The sequence below is a fragment of the Cicer arietinum genome, chromosome 2 (genome assembly GCF_000331145.2).
Source record: "Cicer arietinum cultivar CDC Frontier isolate Library 1 chromosome 2, Cicar.CDCFrontier_v2.0, whole genome shotgun sequence".
Classification (NCBI taxonomy): domain Eukaryota; kingdom Viridiplantae; phylum Streptophyta; class Magnoliopsida; order Fabales; family Fabaceae; genus Cicer; species Cicer arietinum.
The window spans coordinates 10,406,344-10,424,310 of NC_021161.2; the positions used below are offsets into that span (position 1 = coordinate 10,406,344).

The 17,967-nt window shown below is 28.5% G+C and overlaps 2 protein-coding genes across 2 annotated transcripts; both read left to right on the plus strand.

Moving 5' to 3' along the window:
- The first annotated feature begins 209 nt into the window (after positions 1–209).
- LOC101499535 (ribonuclease 3-like) lies at positions 210–2,120 on the plus strand. Its single transcript, XM_004490011.4, has 4 exons — positions 210–391; positions 543–698; positions 1,346–1,544; positions 1,725–2,120. The coding sequence occupies exons 1-4, from the start codon at positions 278–280 to the stop codon at positions 1,946–1,948; spliced, it is 693 nt and encodes a 230-aa protein (XP_004490068.1). The 5' UTR covers positions 210–277; the 3' UTR covers positions 1,949–2,120.
- Positions 2,121–10,714: 8,594 nt separating this feature from the next.
- Positions 10,715–16,529, plus strand: LOC101499836 (beta-1,3-galactosyltransferase GALT1). Its single transcript, XM_004490012.4, has 8 exons — positions 10,715–10,874; positions 12,191–13,266; positions 13,700–13,935; positions 14,052–14,333; positions 14,671–14,799; positions 14,868–15,047; positions 15,729–15,836; positions 15,958–16,529. Exons 2-8 carry the CDS (start codon positions 12,501–12,503, stop codon positions 16,171–16,173), a joined length of 1,917 nt encoding a protein of 638 aa, XP_004490069.1. The 5' UTR covers positions 10,715–10,874; positions 12,191–12,500; the 3' UTR covers positions 16,174–16,529.
- Positions 16,530–17,967: the final 1,438 nt, after the last annotated feature.

Sequence of the window (17,967 nt, forward strand, 5' to 3'; positions counted from 1 at the left end):
CTATATCCATTATGGACATTGTTCCCAACAAAAATTAATAATGAAATTCAAAATATTTAATATTGATGTGAAAATGCATTGAAAAGTAGTTCACATTATATTTGAAAATAGGGTGATAAAGTAGTTTATTATTGGGTACACGTTTTCCATTGACATGCCTTATAAGTTCAACATCATTGCACTATATATATGTAACACCACTTTTTAGTCTAATATCACTTTACATCAACATCATTGATTATTTCCCTTTGCTTGTGGAGTTCCAAAACTTAAGAAAATGAAACTCATTAGCATTTCCTTTTTGTCCAAGCTTTTGATACTTCAATATCTATTCTTTCAATGCCTTTCTTCTTCTAAGGAACAATTTGATTTCTTCTACTTTGTTCAACAGGTAATTAAATCATGAGTTATGTTAATCATAAAAATGTTCATTTTTCTATGTTCATTTTTCTATTTAGTATATTTCGCGCGCAACTGCAGATATTAATCTCAAGTAACTGAAATGTTATTCAGTACTGATTAATTGTATGTTATTTGTTCAGTGGCCAGGAGCATACTGTGACACAAAGCAGAGTTGCTGTTATCCGAAAACCGGAAAACCTTCAGCAGATTTCAGCATTCATGGACTTTGGCCTAATTACAATGATGGATCATGGCCCTCAAACTGTAATCTTGACAGTGTCTTTGATAAATCTCAGGTATTCATTTTGTTTTTGAAAAGAAACAAATAAAAATATAGTGAACATTACAATGTAATGAATTTGATTAGTTGACATGATTGTAGAGCAGCTAAATACTATCTAATAGAAATTAATGCTTGAAGAACAAGAAAGTAATGTTTGAGGATTTATGACATATACATAGTAACAATGATCATAAATATGAAATTGATTAGGAATGTTGTTTTTTCTTTAAGAGATCAATTTATTTCTTTAAGTCTATACTAAACTCCTTTGGTCTAGCAAATGTTAAATTATGCATGATTGATTTAATTTGGCTAGAAGCTCTTAATCATAAATATTGATTATATGAATGACTCTCCATATGAATAATATCTTAAACTTTTGGGGGGCATAATTGGAAATGTTTTTAATATCTGCTCAACAACATTTATTTATTCAGTTGATTTCACAAAGTGAGACATAAATCAAGTATGGATCTTGATCTTGCATCATATATAATATAAATGTAAATGTAAATGTAATATCATCAAAATTTAAGGAAATAACACATTACATACCATAATTGTCAAATTTTATTTAATTGGTGATTTATGAATTATGATATTATTGGTGCATTTCTCTATTGAAAATCTCATCAATGAATGATATTTAATTTGGTATAGATCTCAGACCTCATTTCGAACATGGAAAAGAATTGGCCATCTCTGAGCTGTCCAAGTAGCAATGGTTTTAGATTCTGGTCACATGAATGGGAGAAACATGGTACATGTGCAGAATCTGAGCTTGATCAACATGATTACTTTCAAACAGCTCTCAATTTGAAGGAAAAAGCAAACCTCCTTCAAATCCTCAAGAATGCAGGTAACAAATCATGATTTTGAAGCATACATTAGACAACATTGACACTAACAATAATTTAAAAAAAAATAAAAAGTGATTAAATATAATCACATGTATTGTGTCGGTGTCAAACATCATGGATTGAATATGCCTTTAATTTATATTAACAAAATTTTTAATGATTAATTTAATGAATTTCAGGGATTGAACCAGATGATGAATTTTACAGCATAGAGAATTTTTCAGAGGCTATAAAAGAAGGAACAGGATTTACACCAGGAATAGAGTGTAATAAAGATTCAGCACGTAACAGCCAGCTTTATCAAGTTTACATATGTGTTGACACTTCTGGCTCAAATTTCATTGAGTGTCCTGTGCTTCCAAGGAGTAGATGTGATGACCAAATACAATTCCCCAAGTTTTAATTAAGAGAATTTATTTTGTTGTTAAGCATAACATGCTTTAACTTTGTATTTTGATTTTCTAGTCACCATTCACCATTGTACTTCTAAATTACTATCATATCAGGGATAGAGAATGTATTTCAATAAAGTCTTGTGAAAATGAGAAAATTATTTCTCTGTTTTATTTTTCAAACATTGAAGTTTGTTTTAGATTTTGATATAACGGATATTAAAATTTGAAGTTTGTTTTGCCCGTTTTAATAAAATGGTCATTGTTGGAATTCAATTATAAAGGATTAATTTCACATTGATTATGAATGGAGGAAATATTAAATATATAAGAGTAATGACTCATAAACTTAATGTCTTAAGGTTTTGGGTTGAGATGTGATGTCAAACTTCCCTGGACTCCCACAATAAGTGATATCAAAGTGCTGGTTCGGCTTGGTGGGAGATATATATAAGAGGAAGGACCTTGGTTCGGCATAGTGGAAGAGATATGTAAGAGGAATGACCTATAAATCTTAGACGTTTATTTGTTCAATTGTTTTTTGCATTTCAATGGTTTTTTATTTATTTATTCAAGTTGCAACACTAGAAGAAATTGGGCTCAAAGACTAAAAGTCCTTTTTTTTTTGTAACACAAGGCAACTGTGTCCTTTATCTTAAATGACATGTTGACAAAAAAAAATTGATGGCGTACTATCAGTATAAACTAGTTTTATACTACAGAAAATAAAAATTGTTGATTTTATTATTTTTCACACCAACGTTATTAACATCATCAAATAATTACATAATTAATAATTTATATTGATTGTTAATGTAAAACAATTTACATATGGCCATTAAACTAGAAAAAATTACACAGAAATTAAGTAAAGCTTTAGTGATCGAAAGTTCAACTAAAGGATAAGTAATGTTTGACTAATAATTGTTTCAGTTATAATTTTAATTTAAATTCTCCCAAATAATTTGTTCTTAACTAATACAATATACATTTTAGTTTAAAAGTTTTTTTTTGTTCTAATTTAATTTAAAATTTTTATCATCTATAAATAATTAAAAGTCATAATAATGTATAAATAATTTTAAATACACATTCAAACCTATTTTATTAATTATACATCCAAAATTTATTTTGATCTAAATTATTCAAATAATATAAATGGGTAAGAATCACTTTTACCTTAATGCATCCAAATATAATTCAATTTATATTCAACTTGCTTTAAACCAAAATCAATTATCTTAAAATTAATCCATGCCCCTCAAAATCAGTTTCAGCTGTCTTCATTCTTGCTGTGAGAAAAAATTCTTACATTTTAGTTCTCTTGAGTTTTTTCTTTTCTTTTTAAAATTTTGGGTTTTATAGTGTTCTTCTCTATGATTTTTTTGGTTATGACTTTTTTGTTTTTAATTTAAGTTTTGTAATATGAAATTAGTGTTACTTATATTAAAATTCAGTTTTGTCAAAACAACATTAAAATATCCTAGTGAGTCCAATAATTCAACCGTTTTGAAAGACAAAACTTAAAACTTAAATGAAGAACCAAAATTGAAGAATATAAAATAATATGAGTAGAATCTAATAAGAAATTTTTACAAGGATTAAAATCATATTCGTTAAATATTACAGGAAACACAAATACTATTAACTCTTGTAAAATTGATTTTAGTTAAAAGTGAGTTGAATATAAAATGATTTATGTTTTAATATTTTTTACCTAAAATTGAGTTGAACAATAATTTTAGTATAACAAATATTTTTGGACCCAAAAGCTGCAAATTGTAGCTTTAAGTTAAAATCATATATGCATGAAACTCTAAGGTTCTCATAGACCATATATTATATTTAGTGTTTTGAGTGATGTCAAACTATATTTGCCTAGATCAGATGGCGTGTGTATGCATTTGTGAATTATCGTTTCTCAACCATGGGTGAAACCAATTTGAATTAGGAAAAGAACATGAATACTATATATTAGCATTCATAAACTTTGTTGTATGTTCATATTGTATTGACACACTTTGAAAGGCAATAAAACCCATTACTAAGTGTCTTTTAATTTTATAAATCAACGCATTGTTTTATAAATTGCCTCACAGAGGTCCATAATCAATGTTAATATTTTAGACCTTGTGAGTCGACTCACACTAACGCAGTTTTGAAATCTTAATTGTAAGACTCGTGTAAGTTGAGTCACATCCTCTGTGAAGCGACTTACAAGGTTTGCATAGTTAAAATTTGATAGTTTATGACAATTATGCGATAGTTATAAAGTTGTTATTCAGTTAAAAAAACATCAGTCTTTAGTCAATCCTTTCATGTATCATATATAAACTTTTATGAAGCATTTGTTGCATTAAGAACACTTTCACTCAATCCAAAAGCTTTGTACATTTAAGAACATAATCTTAGATTGAACTTTTTTTCTTCTGATTCAAGTCAGATTTATGATCAAAGTTTTGTGCGGGAAACAACATAGAAGGGATATTTGTGTTGGAATGATTATTCCCGACAGAAATCATTGAGGGAATATCAACTGAAGTTATGTTAAAAAAATGAAATTGGGATATCTTTAGTTTTTGCTAGAGAGGAATTTTCTCTAGAATTCTATTTTGTAAGAGGTGAATAGGGTTCTTCTTCTTGAAGATAAGGGTTCATATTTATTTGGAGGATTGTTTCAAGATTTCTAGTTTTAATGAAGAGTGTTTAGAGAAGAAGAAATTGGTGCACATGTTGTAACAATTGTCGATGAATCTTATAAATGTTCAAATTAAATACTACATATGTTTTTTTATAACAGACAATCAAATTATAATTTGGTCAACAAAAGTTGATGTATTTTGGTTCACATTATAGATCAAATACATCAACTTTTGTATATGAACCAAATTATAACTCAATGGTCTCGTATGAAAGGACGAGATAGGGTATAAAGGAAGAAACACTCATTTCTTCAATTGAGATCAGTGTACTTTACATGTGAGAATAAAATATATGAACCAATACAAATCAATGTGTGTTTTTCTCTTTCCTTTAACTTGTTTAATTTCTACAACTTCGTTCTTTATCAATTTATTATCTTTGGAGTTTGGAGACAAAAAATCAATTTTCTATTATGTATGATTGAAAGATTAAGAACATAGAAAATCTATTTTGAATTTAAATTCATTTTTTATTGAAGTTACTATTTATCTGTCTTTCTATCATAGTCCAATTATTTAGTGTTTTAGGACTCTTCACAACTTTAATCGAATAACAAGTTTTTTAAAACCATTCAATCAAATACTATTTCTTGTGTAAACTCTTCATTTATTCAATTGTATTGATTCATTGCAATGTCATAAAATGTTTTAAAAATCTTTTTCAATACGAAATTATACACATTTCTATCATGATAAAAAAATTTATTGCGTAGTTGATTAAATTCTAAAAAAGAATAAATATACTCAACCCCTTCAAAAGTTTATAGGCCATTTGATTATAGAACAATATATAATCAATATTCTCTCACTTGATGTATACATTCTACCAATTACAAAAATACAAAACAAAATATATGGAGCATAGCAACAAATCCTTTATAATTATGTATTATCTTCTATGTATTACGATTCTTTGTGCCTCTAACTAAACATATAGTTTAATTAAAAATTATTAATCTCTATATTTATTTGGTTATAAATTTAAAAGATATTTCACAATAATCAAATGAGTACAGTTAAGAAGTTAAAATAAGAAAAGTATCGTACATAGGATTTCATAATACTAAATCGTTCTTATAATGAAAATTAGATATGGGGCCAAGTCTCATCCTATCTACATGATCTTTAAATTTCGATGGTGATATGTCTTTCATCAAATGATCAACATGAAGTAGCAATGTTAATTCACAAAGAATGGGATTTGAATTGTAAATTCACCTATTTAAAATTTCCTGTTAAAATCTCAAGAAAATAACTCAAGAATGATCTTGATTATGAAAATAGAAAACGAATAACGTTATTGATTAGTTAAAGTCACGGTTTTAATTTATCTATTTAACTTGATAATCAAAATGAATGAAAGTAAATAGAGATAAGGAAGAGATATCATAAAAAGATATATCATCGTTCACCCAACTCGGGTTACGTTCAGTCCTCACAACTATGATTTACATAGTTTTTGTTAAGATCAAACCTTGATCTGTAACAGTAATTCCTTTCCACCCAGAAAGGATTCAATCAAGTCACCTATCAATCTTGAGAAGATTTTACAATTAGCCTTTTAACCATAAAATGATTTTTACAACAATACTCAAAATATAAACAACCCTTATAGTTTTGAGTTTTCACAGTAATTATTTAGAGAGATTGGTATAATCTGATTATGCTCAACTCGTGTTTGAGAATAGATTCTTGATAAAAGAACTCAGTAATGTGATTTGGATATATGAAGATAAATTTAGAACTGATTCTTTTGCAAATGAGAAGTTTTTAAGTATGTAAGTGTATATGATTGATGGATTTTCTTAGCACTGGAAGTTCTGTGTTTTCCTTGAGCTTGAGGTTCCTTTTATAGGCTTCAAGGAGATTGATTACAAATATTTTGACTGTTGAAAAGGTGCCTGTTGTCATGTGTTAGACTTGACCAAAAACCAGACTTTTGGAACTTTGAATGTTACTATTTTGAACATTCTGCATTTATGCTTTTGTGTTAACAATATCTGATATGTAGCTTCTCATTCTTGACTATGACGATCATTTGTTTATGCACACAAACATTCGATAGATGTTATTAATCGATTCAGATTAAGACTACCTTTTGATTTGTGCAAAACAAGTTGGAGAATAATGAAATAAGGCTGGATAATGGTGTAACAAAGCTGGAGAGTGATGGTCAGTAAGCTGGAGAATGTTTGTACATTTCTGGACTGATGTCATCATACTAGAGAATAATGTTGATCATTCTCAAGATAGTTGTTAATCATTCTGGAGAAAGATGTTTACTACTGAAGTTCAAGTGTAACAAGCTGGATAATGTTTATCAATCTGGAGGTTGATGTTACACTGCTAGAGAATGATCATTTTTCACTTTTGTTTTGAGTTGTGCTCTTTAATCTTTGATCCTTTTGCCCATATGAGAGTTGTATATTCCTAGTATATGAACTGGAAATCCATTCGCAATTTGCAGAAGCTTTCCTTGCATTAAAAACTGATTTGATCTTGCTTGTTGAAAATGACAGAAACGTGAAGAACGTTCTTGGTTTTCTAGATTATGTTAAGAACGTTTTTGGTTCAGTTTTGTTCATTTTTAGCTCTTTATTTAAACTAATTTCTCTTGCGTTTTCTTTGTACCTATCTTGGATTATTTCACTCAAAAGCACATCTTAAATTAACACATAATTTAGAATCATAATTAGAGTCTTTAATTAACTTTTATTTGTTTACATCAAAACATTAATTTGGGATTTTGCTTCAACACAACAATCATCAATTCAATGCTAGTATGTTCAATAACAGTTGTTTGATCTTTCGCATGTTCTCTTGAGACTAAGTAATTAATGTCAATATGTTTGTTTTGACTTTCTATTTTATTATTCTTACCCATAAACATTGCAGCTTAGATGCCACAATACCTCTTTAATTGGCTTAGAAATTGAATTAAAATTTAAAAGTGCATAATATAAAAGATTTGGAAGTAAAATTGCAAGCAAAAGTAAATAAAGTAAAAGACTTGATTGAAGTTTTGACATAATTAAAATTGTTTGAATGGTAAAAATTACAAAAAAAAATTAAAAAAATTTAAAGACATGAAAGATATACTTAAATTCTGAAAAGTTTGAATCCATTTCTAGTTTAATACTTGTTCATTAGTGATAACTTTTATTTTATATATAAAATGTTTTCACCAAAAATCCATCTAAGATTGACACACAGCCAATCTGGCTTTTGCCACCTTGAATGCATCTCTATTATTGATCTTCTCTTCTTTTTTTAACTCCCTTATTGTCTACAATAACACAATTTATTAAAATGTTGGTTTTACCTTGACTTTTAACATTACTTCTTTATTGATAATTGTCTAAATTCTTTGTTGGTAGACTTTAAAATTTTCATAAGTATAACCTCCGCACAAAACTAAATGATACATATTTTGTATCACAAACATCCTGTAAAAAAGGTGCGCTATCTAAATAAGTATACGACAAAGTTGAATTTCCCAATGTAATCAAACTAATTAATTAAAGCACCTCACCCTTTTATCGTTTTCTTCAATTCCTCCAAGCCTGCAATACAATACAACAACGTCATTTTTATTCTTAGGTGAAATGTCAATAACACATGGCAATGCTTCGCTTCATATGCCAAACCATCGACCATACACGTACATACAATAAATAATCAAAGCTACCAACAATTTTTGTTGCCTAACTTAATATAAAAAAATTGAAGAATGTTCTAAAAGGAGATGTTATTAATTGTGTTTAGTTAGTAACTTAAAACTAACGTTTGTCATTGTTCAATGTTAGATGTTTCTTCGGATGATCACGAGGCGAGTGATTGCTGGGCAGTTGCGAAAGTTACAATTCACCCGATAGCAGCAAACGACGCTTTCGCCTAAAGATAGGGGCAGTTTAGTAATAGCGTCACTTGCCGGCTCTTAGCCTGCCCTTTTTTTATTGATAATACTGATTCTATTTAGATTTTTCTAAATTACTTTTACAATTGTGTGGATAATTTATCTAACAATTAATAAAAATTAACCACATGATTAAACTGTAAATGGAGTAAAAATTAGTTTGAGTACTACTTGAAAATTTATTTATGTACTTAATTTTAATTGGTTATTAAGTAATTTATTCATAATTCTTGAAAGGTAATCTAGGCCTTAGACTAAAAATATAAATTTTGTAGTGAAAATTATGTATTTTATTTTTTAAAATATTATAAATTATTATTTTTAAATTTAATTACTAGTATTTGTGTAAAATTTTGATTATGTTTTCTTAGAGCACAAGTTAATATGATCGTTTATTTCTTTATTTTTGTCTGAAATATAAACTCAATCAAATGTAAAAATATAAAAATAGTACAATATCATCCATCTATAGATTTTGATATCAACAAGAAAGTCAACAATTGCATTATTGATAAATATAAATATTTTAGAAGTTAACGAGAAATTAACAAGTCAAAACTTTAATCCTAACAACTAAGCGAAATTCTTCCGTATATGGTCAACTATCAAGAATAATACAATATAAACAATCTTTAATGTCATCTTAGGAAAAAATATTTGTTGGCGTTCTTCATATCGACAATATTTGGTCTTTGACATGACGAAAGCCACATGTTTATAATTCATATATAAGACTTAGAGAGTGTTGAATTTGATCATAGTCTCCATAATCTTTTTACTCAAAATAGGGTGTCGATTAAACGAGTCATTCTCAAACAATCAACAAACACATTAAATACAAACTTGAAATAAAATAAAGTATTGCAATAAGTCGAAAAACTAAAATATCGTACTAAAAAGATGAATAAAACAATGTTACACTTAAACAATGAAATCACAAAACAAAATAAGAAAAAAAATCTCTCTCTAAATATATATATATATATAAAATAAGAGAAAAATGAGTTAGATGGATTATTTTAAAATAAAATAGAAATAAAAACATAGTAACTGAAGTTAATATATTTGATTTTAATTTAAGATTAAATAAATACAAAACTTTTAAATTATTATTTTTTATTAATTTTATTTTAAATGGAGTGACAATAAAAAAATAAAAAATAAAAGAAGTTAGGCAAGCCAAGGGAAGTGGATCTCTAGCTTCTACCTTAGAAAACAAGGACGCTAGGAATAATCCAAGAGCAAATGGACTAGGTCAAGAAAAAATAAATAAATTATTGCCTTAGAAGATGAGAAATTTGACATTTTCTTTTGCTTCCGGTCATTGATATTTTTTATCAATTATAAATCTATCACCATATCAAATCATCTTTTTTATGTATTTTTTTACAAAATCATTTTTTATATGATTAAAACTGATATTGTAATGATGTAGTCTATGATGCATAGATACAAACTTAATATACAGGGACATCAATAAAAAATATAATTTTTTTATATAATTTAATTAAAACTGTTAAATTGTTTAACTTATAATATAAAATAATAAAATAATTTAAAAAAAATACAAGTTATGTTCATTTCTAATAATAAATTAACACAAATACATAAATAATAATATATTAATATATATAAAAAATTATCACCTTAATTCAAATAAAATAATATAAAAAATCAAATATTCATAAATAAAAGTAAGAATAGATCAAATTTAAAAGATTTAAATCTAATTCATGATTAATTTTTTAGATTTAGTGTAATCTACAACTAGTTATAATTTAAAAAATATATTTTACATTAAAATATTTAAATAATATATTTTATATATAAAAAAAGCAATAAAATAATAAATATAACAAAATTAATACAATTATATTTTTAATCAATAAATAATATATTTATATTAATATGTTTAAAAAAAATTGAAACCCTTCATATTTATTACAAATATCATAGTAAATAGGATTTTAATAGATCAGACCAGAGTCTATTGCCACCCTATCTAGAGACACGCCGGATAAATCGGTAGATCACAACTTTAGAAATTTAGAAGTATACATACGAATTTACATATTTATCCTTCTGATTTTTCAACTTGAAAAATCTATTTGACCCACGGAGAACACTTAACATTATTTTTAATTTTTAATTCTCTATTGTAGTTCGTATTAAGTTTAACCAAGAAGAAGACACAAAAGCATAAAGTAACTTCAAATAGATTTGAAACACTTCAAAAAAACAACAAAAAAATACTCTCTCATCACTTTCTCTCTTCTTTCCTCTTCATTTTCCGCCATTTTCCCGAGAAAATCTCACAAGGTAAAAGCGATTCTCTCACTCTACTTCTCCCTGGCTTCCTTACATTGCGATTCTACTTGCTTTTCACACTCTCCCTTCTCCTTTCAACCTTGACTCTTCCTAATTTCTTCAAATTTCCTTCTGACTTTTGCCGCAATTTGATCCGTTTTTACTTGCTGTGCGTTCAGATGCTTAATTGTATAGTAGAATTCTTCGGGAAATTAACTTCAATTTTTTAACCGTTTTTATTTTAGTTTAGTGTTAACTATTGTTCATGATTTTGTTTTCAAGTTTGTGATTTTGTTTTCAAGTTTATGATTTTGTTTTCAAGTTTATGATTTTGTTTTCAAGTTTATGATTTTGTTTTTCTTGGCTTTTTTGTTATGATTCATACTTTTTCTATTTTGGCATTTATTTTCGAGATCAAGTAGTTGAGGAAGAAGCCAAAAATTTAACACGTTTTCTGGACTTTTTGCACACGAATATATATTTATATAAAAATTAATATTTTCTTTTATATATGCATTTGTTTATTTAGTTATTTTAGCAGAATTAATACTGAATTTATAAATAATGAAATGACGGATTTAGTAATATCTGAGTTTAAATCGATAATAATATTTGATTGAAGCAGTGGTTTGGCGGTGTTATGCGTTTCTAATGAATGCATCAATTGATAATAAAATGTTGACGTTTCTAACTTAAAATGCATCTGATTCAATTTTTTATAAACACTACGTTGACCAAATGGTGATTGTTTGCCTAGGTAAGGCATTGACCGGTAAACACTTATTTATTGCTACAAAACTTTATTTGAAGTGGCTGCGTTTTTCTTCACCAGAAAGCAAATAGGGCACTTGACTAACAACAGAAAAATGTTGATAGAAAGTAATATCTTCATTACATGATACTAGCAAATCATAAATGCCCAAAGCCATGATAAATCTAAATTTTGTGTTGGAAAAAATATTACCTCATGGTGGTGTAAAAATTTCACTTTTATTTTGAGATAATGCTTGAATTTGCTTACTGTTGATGGTATTGGTATAAGTATAACTAATACTCTTATCTAGTTATCTTATGTACTTCACAGTCCAAGATTTGTTCACTAAAAAATCTTACATCTTAAGTTTGCCTATTTAGTACTGATTTGTGGTGTTTGCATTCTATTGTTTGTGTAGTTTCCAAACAAAAAGGTGGTAATTTTCTTTAAGTAAGAAAAGATCATACACTTGCTTTTGGTTTGTATTAATCATATTGACTGAACACCTTGCTCGAGTTATTTTATCTGCAATACTTAAAGGCTGAATTGTTTGAACTAATTGTTCTGTGTATAGGTTCAGCATGCTAGCTACATTTGATGTGCTTTTGATATAATTTCCATGGTGGATATCTCAGTATTCTGAACATGCTTCTAAAGGCTGGTAGTTGAAACTTGGTATCAGATTGAGAACAGGCTTAAATCTAAATAAGAAGAACTTTAACTTTATCTGTGTTCCTTATTTGTGTCTACTCTACCATTTTTTGCTCCACAATTACGACAAGGAATTGTACACAAGACAATGATCAATTTGGCTGTAGTTTGGTATCCTTATGATCAAGTACCATAAATCGTAGGGATATTGCTTCATTCATAGGATTATCAAGATGAAGAAATTGTATGGAGGAGTTCTAATTGCCTCATTGTTTACGGTGTTTATGCTTATGATCCTGCGATATGGGGTCATGAAAAATCCTATTGGTGAAGGTTATTTGACTATACCTGTCTCTATTAATGGTACCAATCCTCTAGAGTGGATAAATCCCATGGTTCCGCCTGCTATTCAAAATCCAGTAGGTACTTCTAAAGTCATTTCTGCAGACATTTTAGTATCTAGCCTCTTTGCCAGGAACAACTTTTCCAAACAAGAGCAACAAACGCTGCGGACATGGAACCACTTGAAACACTTAATTGATCATGCTCAGGGTTTACCTAGTGCAGCAGAAGCTATCAAGGAAGCTGCCAGTGTATGGAACAGTCTTGTTTCCTCAGTTGAAGAGAAAAAGCAAGGTCATGCAAATGAAGGTTCAAGAGCAAAAGAGAAACAGTGTCCCCATTTTCTTAATAAGATGAATTCTACTGAACTTGGTAATAGTAGTTACAGACTGCAAGTACCTTGTGGTCTGACACAGGGTTCTTCCATTACTATAATTGGCATTCCAAATGGTATTCTAGGTGATTTTCGGATAGACTTGACTGGAGACCCAATCCCCGGTGAGCCTGATCCCCCAGTTATCTTGCACTACAATGTTAGGCTTCATGGTGATAAAATCACTGAAGATCCAGTAATTGTCCAAAACACTTGGACAGTATCTCATGATTGGGGTGAAGAGGAACGTTGTCCATCCCCTAGTTCTGAAGAGATTAAAAAAGGTGAAAAATGCTTCCTTTTTAACATCCATAGTAATCCATGTTGATCATAAATGAAGTCAAAGTTCCTCTTATGATTCTGAAATCAAAATTTAAGAAATTTGAGTTCAATAACTGCCAAAGAGTATTTGTTCTAGAACAAAGGTAGTGATATGAAATTTGTGAATTATTGAATTGTAAAAGGCTCATGTTTTCTGCATAATTGTATTATCCTACTCATGTGACAGTTGCAACAGATTTGAATCCCATCCACATGAAAATCAATTGTTTTTTAATTTACAATATCCATCTTCCTTATTTTTCTGCTCTATTAATTTGTAGGGCTAAAACTTTATCTGCATGGTTTTTACTGATCCAAGGGTTGTAAATGCCATGAAGTGCTTCTTCATAACTTCTTTTAACTCCCTTGATTTAATATATCTGTTTCTTATGCCAGTTGATGAGTTGGAACAGTGCAATAAGATTGTAGGGAAGAACATTAGTCAACTTTACATGGCTGGCATGCATTCCCACACTTCAAGACAAATTTCAGCAACTGAAGAGCAATTAATTAAGAGAAAATACTTTCCTTTTAAGCAAGGTTATCCATTTGTCGCAACTCTTAGAGTGGGATCAGAGGGAATCCAGATGACTGTTGATGGAAAGCACATAACTTCATTTGCTTTTCGTGAAGTACTTGCTTTCTCTCTTTCTTATATGCTTTTTAATATTAAATATTGAATAAATTGTATGTTTAATATGTTGACAAATTGACAATATGTTGACCGACTTTGCTGGTTATGATTCAGACCTTGGAACCATGGCTTGTCAGTGAGATAAAAATTTCGGGGGACCTAAAACTAGTATCTATTCTTGCAAGTGGTCTGCCTACATCAGAGGATTCAGATCATATTGTTGATCTGGAATTATTGAAAGCAAGTCCTCTATCTGCACAGGCCCCATTGGATCTCTTCATTGGTGTTTTCTCTACAGCTAACAATTTTAAGCGACGGATGGCTGTTAGAAGAACCTGGATGCAGTACAATGCAGTTAGATCAAATACAACAGCTGTTCGCTTCTTTGTTGGTTTGGTGGGTATTACTTGTGATCTTCTCACAATATTCTAAATATTAGTAGAATTGGGGAAAAATCACTATATCATATCATAATATAAAATTAAATTTTGGTAGTATGTTTTCTGAATTGCTGGTTTTCAAACTTTGAAATTGTTTCATTAACAATAAACAAAATGTCCTTACATATTTGTTTCCATTTGAGATTTTTTTTTCATTATCTATACTCTATCTTAACCTTTTCATCCTGAGGAAGATCAATATGGACGCAAATATTTTGAAACTTTTAAAAACTCTGTTAATAGTTTTACATTAAGATTTTGCTGAATTAGGTCTCATGTTTGAGTTGATGCAGCATAAAAGCCAAATAGTTAATGCAGAACTGTGGAATGAAGCACAAACGTATGGAGACATACAATTGATGCCATTTGTTGACTACTACGGCCTCATCACCTGGAAATCTTTAGCAATCTGCATTTTTGGGGTAATGTCTTGTCTTTTCCTTGACTTGGAAAATCCTTCCTCTCCTAATTGGCATTGTCTTTTGAACAGACACAGGTTGTTTCAGCAAAGTTTGTCATGAAGACAGATGATGATGCATTTGTCCGTGTAGATGAAGTCCTTGGGTCTTTGGAGAGGATCAATGTAGCTCATGGGTTACTATATGGACTCATCAATTCAGATTCCCAACCTCATCGAAATACTGATAGCAAATGGTACATCAGCCCAGAGGTAGAGATATCATCTCTTTCTAGAATAAACTCTCTTCCATTTCACTTACATTGTTAGTTTCTGATTGTAAGTTTATGGTATATGCAATGTTTGTTGATCTGGCCTCCATGTAAGTAAATTGTGGATTAATTTATTGGTCTTTGTACAAATATACTCTATTCATGCAAACAAAAGAGCTTATAATGGTTGTAATTTCCTCGGTTGGATTGAAGCCTGATATTCAGTCATGTGCCTTGGGTTGATTCCTCTTCGTCAATTATCATATGCTTATTATAGGAAAATGGCAATCTCCATAACTGTTTACATTGTTAGAAACTTGGTGAAAAAGTATTAACTGATATTGGACTGTATTCCTTACTTACTGCACTATGGAATGGAACTTCTATGTGCATCTCAAGGAAATACCTAGAGATTAATGAGGTAAAAAGAGATATGCTATATGATAGAACATTATGGCATCGTTTCATCCACGTAACCAACCCTACTTAGCGGGATAAGGCTTGGTTTTGTTGTTGTTGTATAAATATTTAATATTTTCAGTCATTTATTTTTTCTGCTTTCTTTGTCAATTTCATTTGCCTGTGTTATTTTGGAGAACTTTGCCTCTTGTTTTTGTTCTCTGTTTTTTCTCTAAATACTATGAACTAACGTACCATTATCTTATTGTATGCTATGGTAAAGGAATGGAGCGAAGGAACTTATCCTCCATGGGCACATGGTCCCGGTTATGTGGTCTCACATGACATAGCAAGAACAGTGTACAAGAAATACAAAGAGAATCATTTGAAGGTAAGTAAAGTACTTTATTTGCTTAAAATGTAAAAGATCATTAGTGGTCTCTAAATGCTTTATGTACAAAAGCATCAATGGCATATGTGAACACTCAGTCAATTGTTATACTGTCTCGCAGATGTTTAAATTAGAAGATGTTGCGATGGGAATTTGGATCGCAGACATGAAGAAGGAAGGTCTAGAAGTTCGATATGAGAACGAGGCCCGAGTTTATAATGAGGGTTGCAAGGATGGTTATGTGGTAGCACATTATCAAGGTCCTAGGGAGATGATCTGTTTGTGGCACAAACTTCAGGAATTGAAACGTGCAACATGCTGTGGTAATAGGAGGTGATTACCGAATACTGACTAACTAATTACCACTTCTGATAAAGAATTTCCCACTTTTGAAATTGCAAGAGAGCTTGTATAATAATTAGAATGTAGAATAGTTAGTGTAGCAAGAAATTATTAGAAATAGTTAATAGTAGGGATATATTTGTAGTCATAGATTCGTTTAAGAACATCTGATGAATGTTCTATGTAGAGAGAGGGAGAGATTTGTATAGAGCTGCCAATCAGAAATGGGTTATCAAATTTTCCCCCATCTGATCAATTTTTTGATTGGGACCATGCCATTGTAGAAAGAAACCTCAAATTTGTAACAATTTTTTATGCCAGTATTACGATAGTTTAGTACACTTCACTCAATTACTCAAAGTCGTGCCATGCAGTATTTTTACTGATGTAATTCAAATAAAATACTGATGTAATTCAAATTGTAGCATCTCATGCAAGTAATGTAACTGAAATTTTGTCAAATTTCCTATCAAAATATAAACTAAATGTTGGGTCGTTTAAAAAAAAAGTGATACCATTTTCTATCTTATAATTTTACTTTTACTTTAACTTTTATTTAATTTTAAGAAACAAAAAAATGTATGCAGTTAAACTAAAATTTGTGTTTTACATAAATAAAATGTATGCAGTTTGGGATTTTTTTAAAGAAAATTTGAATGAGTTTTAAAGAACTTTTTCTAAATTTTTAATAAAATTTCTAGATATTAAAGGAAATAAAGTTGACTTAGTGATTGAAATCAATAATAAAGAAGCTGAAGGTTTTATTTCACCCACGGAGATACTAATATTTGTCCTTAATTTATTATAAACTAGATTATGGCCCGCGCGCTGCGTGGATATTAATTAATTAATTTTATAAATTTTATAAGTAATATTTTATGTATTATAAATATAGTTATCTTATAATATTTGTAATAATTGAATATGATTATGAAAATTAAAATGAAGGAAAATCATGTTTATCACAATCATCTAATTTAATTTTTAAAATATTTTGTAAAATTCGTATGATAACTTATTATATAGGATAATTGTTTGACTCATTGTACTTTGATTATTAATTTATTTTTCAACATATAATGGTACTTGTAGTTATTTGATGAAATAAAATGTAAAATACAAACCCAAAAATAAGATGTAAAAAATGTTAATGTTGAATTATATTGTAGCGTAGCTAAATTTATTTGTTTTATTAGTATGATATGTTTTAATTGCGAGCATGAGAAGTTGTTATAAAAAAAATTATTGAATATGTTTCATCAAGAGTGGGTAAAAAAAAAAGTTGTTATGGCATCGAAAGTCTATTTTAAATATATATAATAGATAATAGATTTTAATAATTGGAAATAATTTTTTTAATAATTTTTTATATATTCGTATTTTATGATTATTTTTAATGAATTTGTTTATAAAATATTACTACAAAAATGGATTGACATAAATTGAAAGTAACTATAAATGCATTGACTTTAATGAGTAATTAAATTTTTAATGTATAAAATCATTACTATGGAATAATATAATTGTTCATGAAAGAAGGATTAGATAATGACTATTTATGTCAATTATGAGTGATTAGATGTTTTATTAATTGAATTTAACGACTAAAAATATAAATTATTACCATTGGTAAATGACTAATAATATTATAAAATAATTTATAAATTTATTATAAAATAACTTATAAAATAATTTGATAATAATATAAATTCTAAATTATTATCAAATTGTAAAGTAATTTATAAATTATAAATTTATTATAAATAATTGTAAAATAATTTTATAATTT

Bases quoted from the DNA above. Each gene is read 5' to 3' on its own strand.
- LOC101499535 (XM_004490011.4), top strand. From the start codon at position 278: ATGAAACTCATTAGCATTTCCTTTTTGTCCAAGCTTTTGATACTTCAA. The intron at 392-542 runs GTAATTAAATCA...TTATTTGTTCAG, and splicing joins TCTTCTACTTTGTTCAACAG to TGGCCAGGAGCATACTGTGA. The intron at 699-1,345 runs GTATTCATTTTG...AATTTGGTATAG, and splicing joins GTGTCTTTGATAAATCTCAG to ATCTCAGACCTCATTTCGAA.
- LOC101499836 (XM_004490012.4), top strand. From the start codon at position 12,501: ATGAAGAAATTGTATGGAGGAGTTCTAATTGCCTCATTGTTTACGGTG. The intron at 14,800-14,867 runs GTAATGTCTTGT...TCTTTTGAACAG, and splicing joins TAGCAATCTGCATTTTTGGG to ACACAGGTTGTTTCAGCAAA. The intron at 15,837-15,957 runs GTAAGTAAAGTA...ACTGTCTCGCAG, and splicing joins ACAAAGAGAATCATTTGAAG to ATGTTTAAATTAGAAGATGT.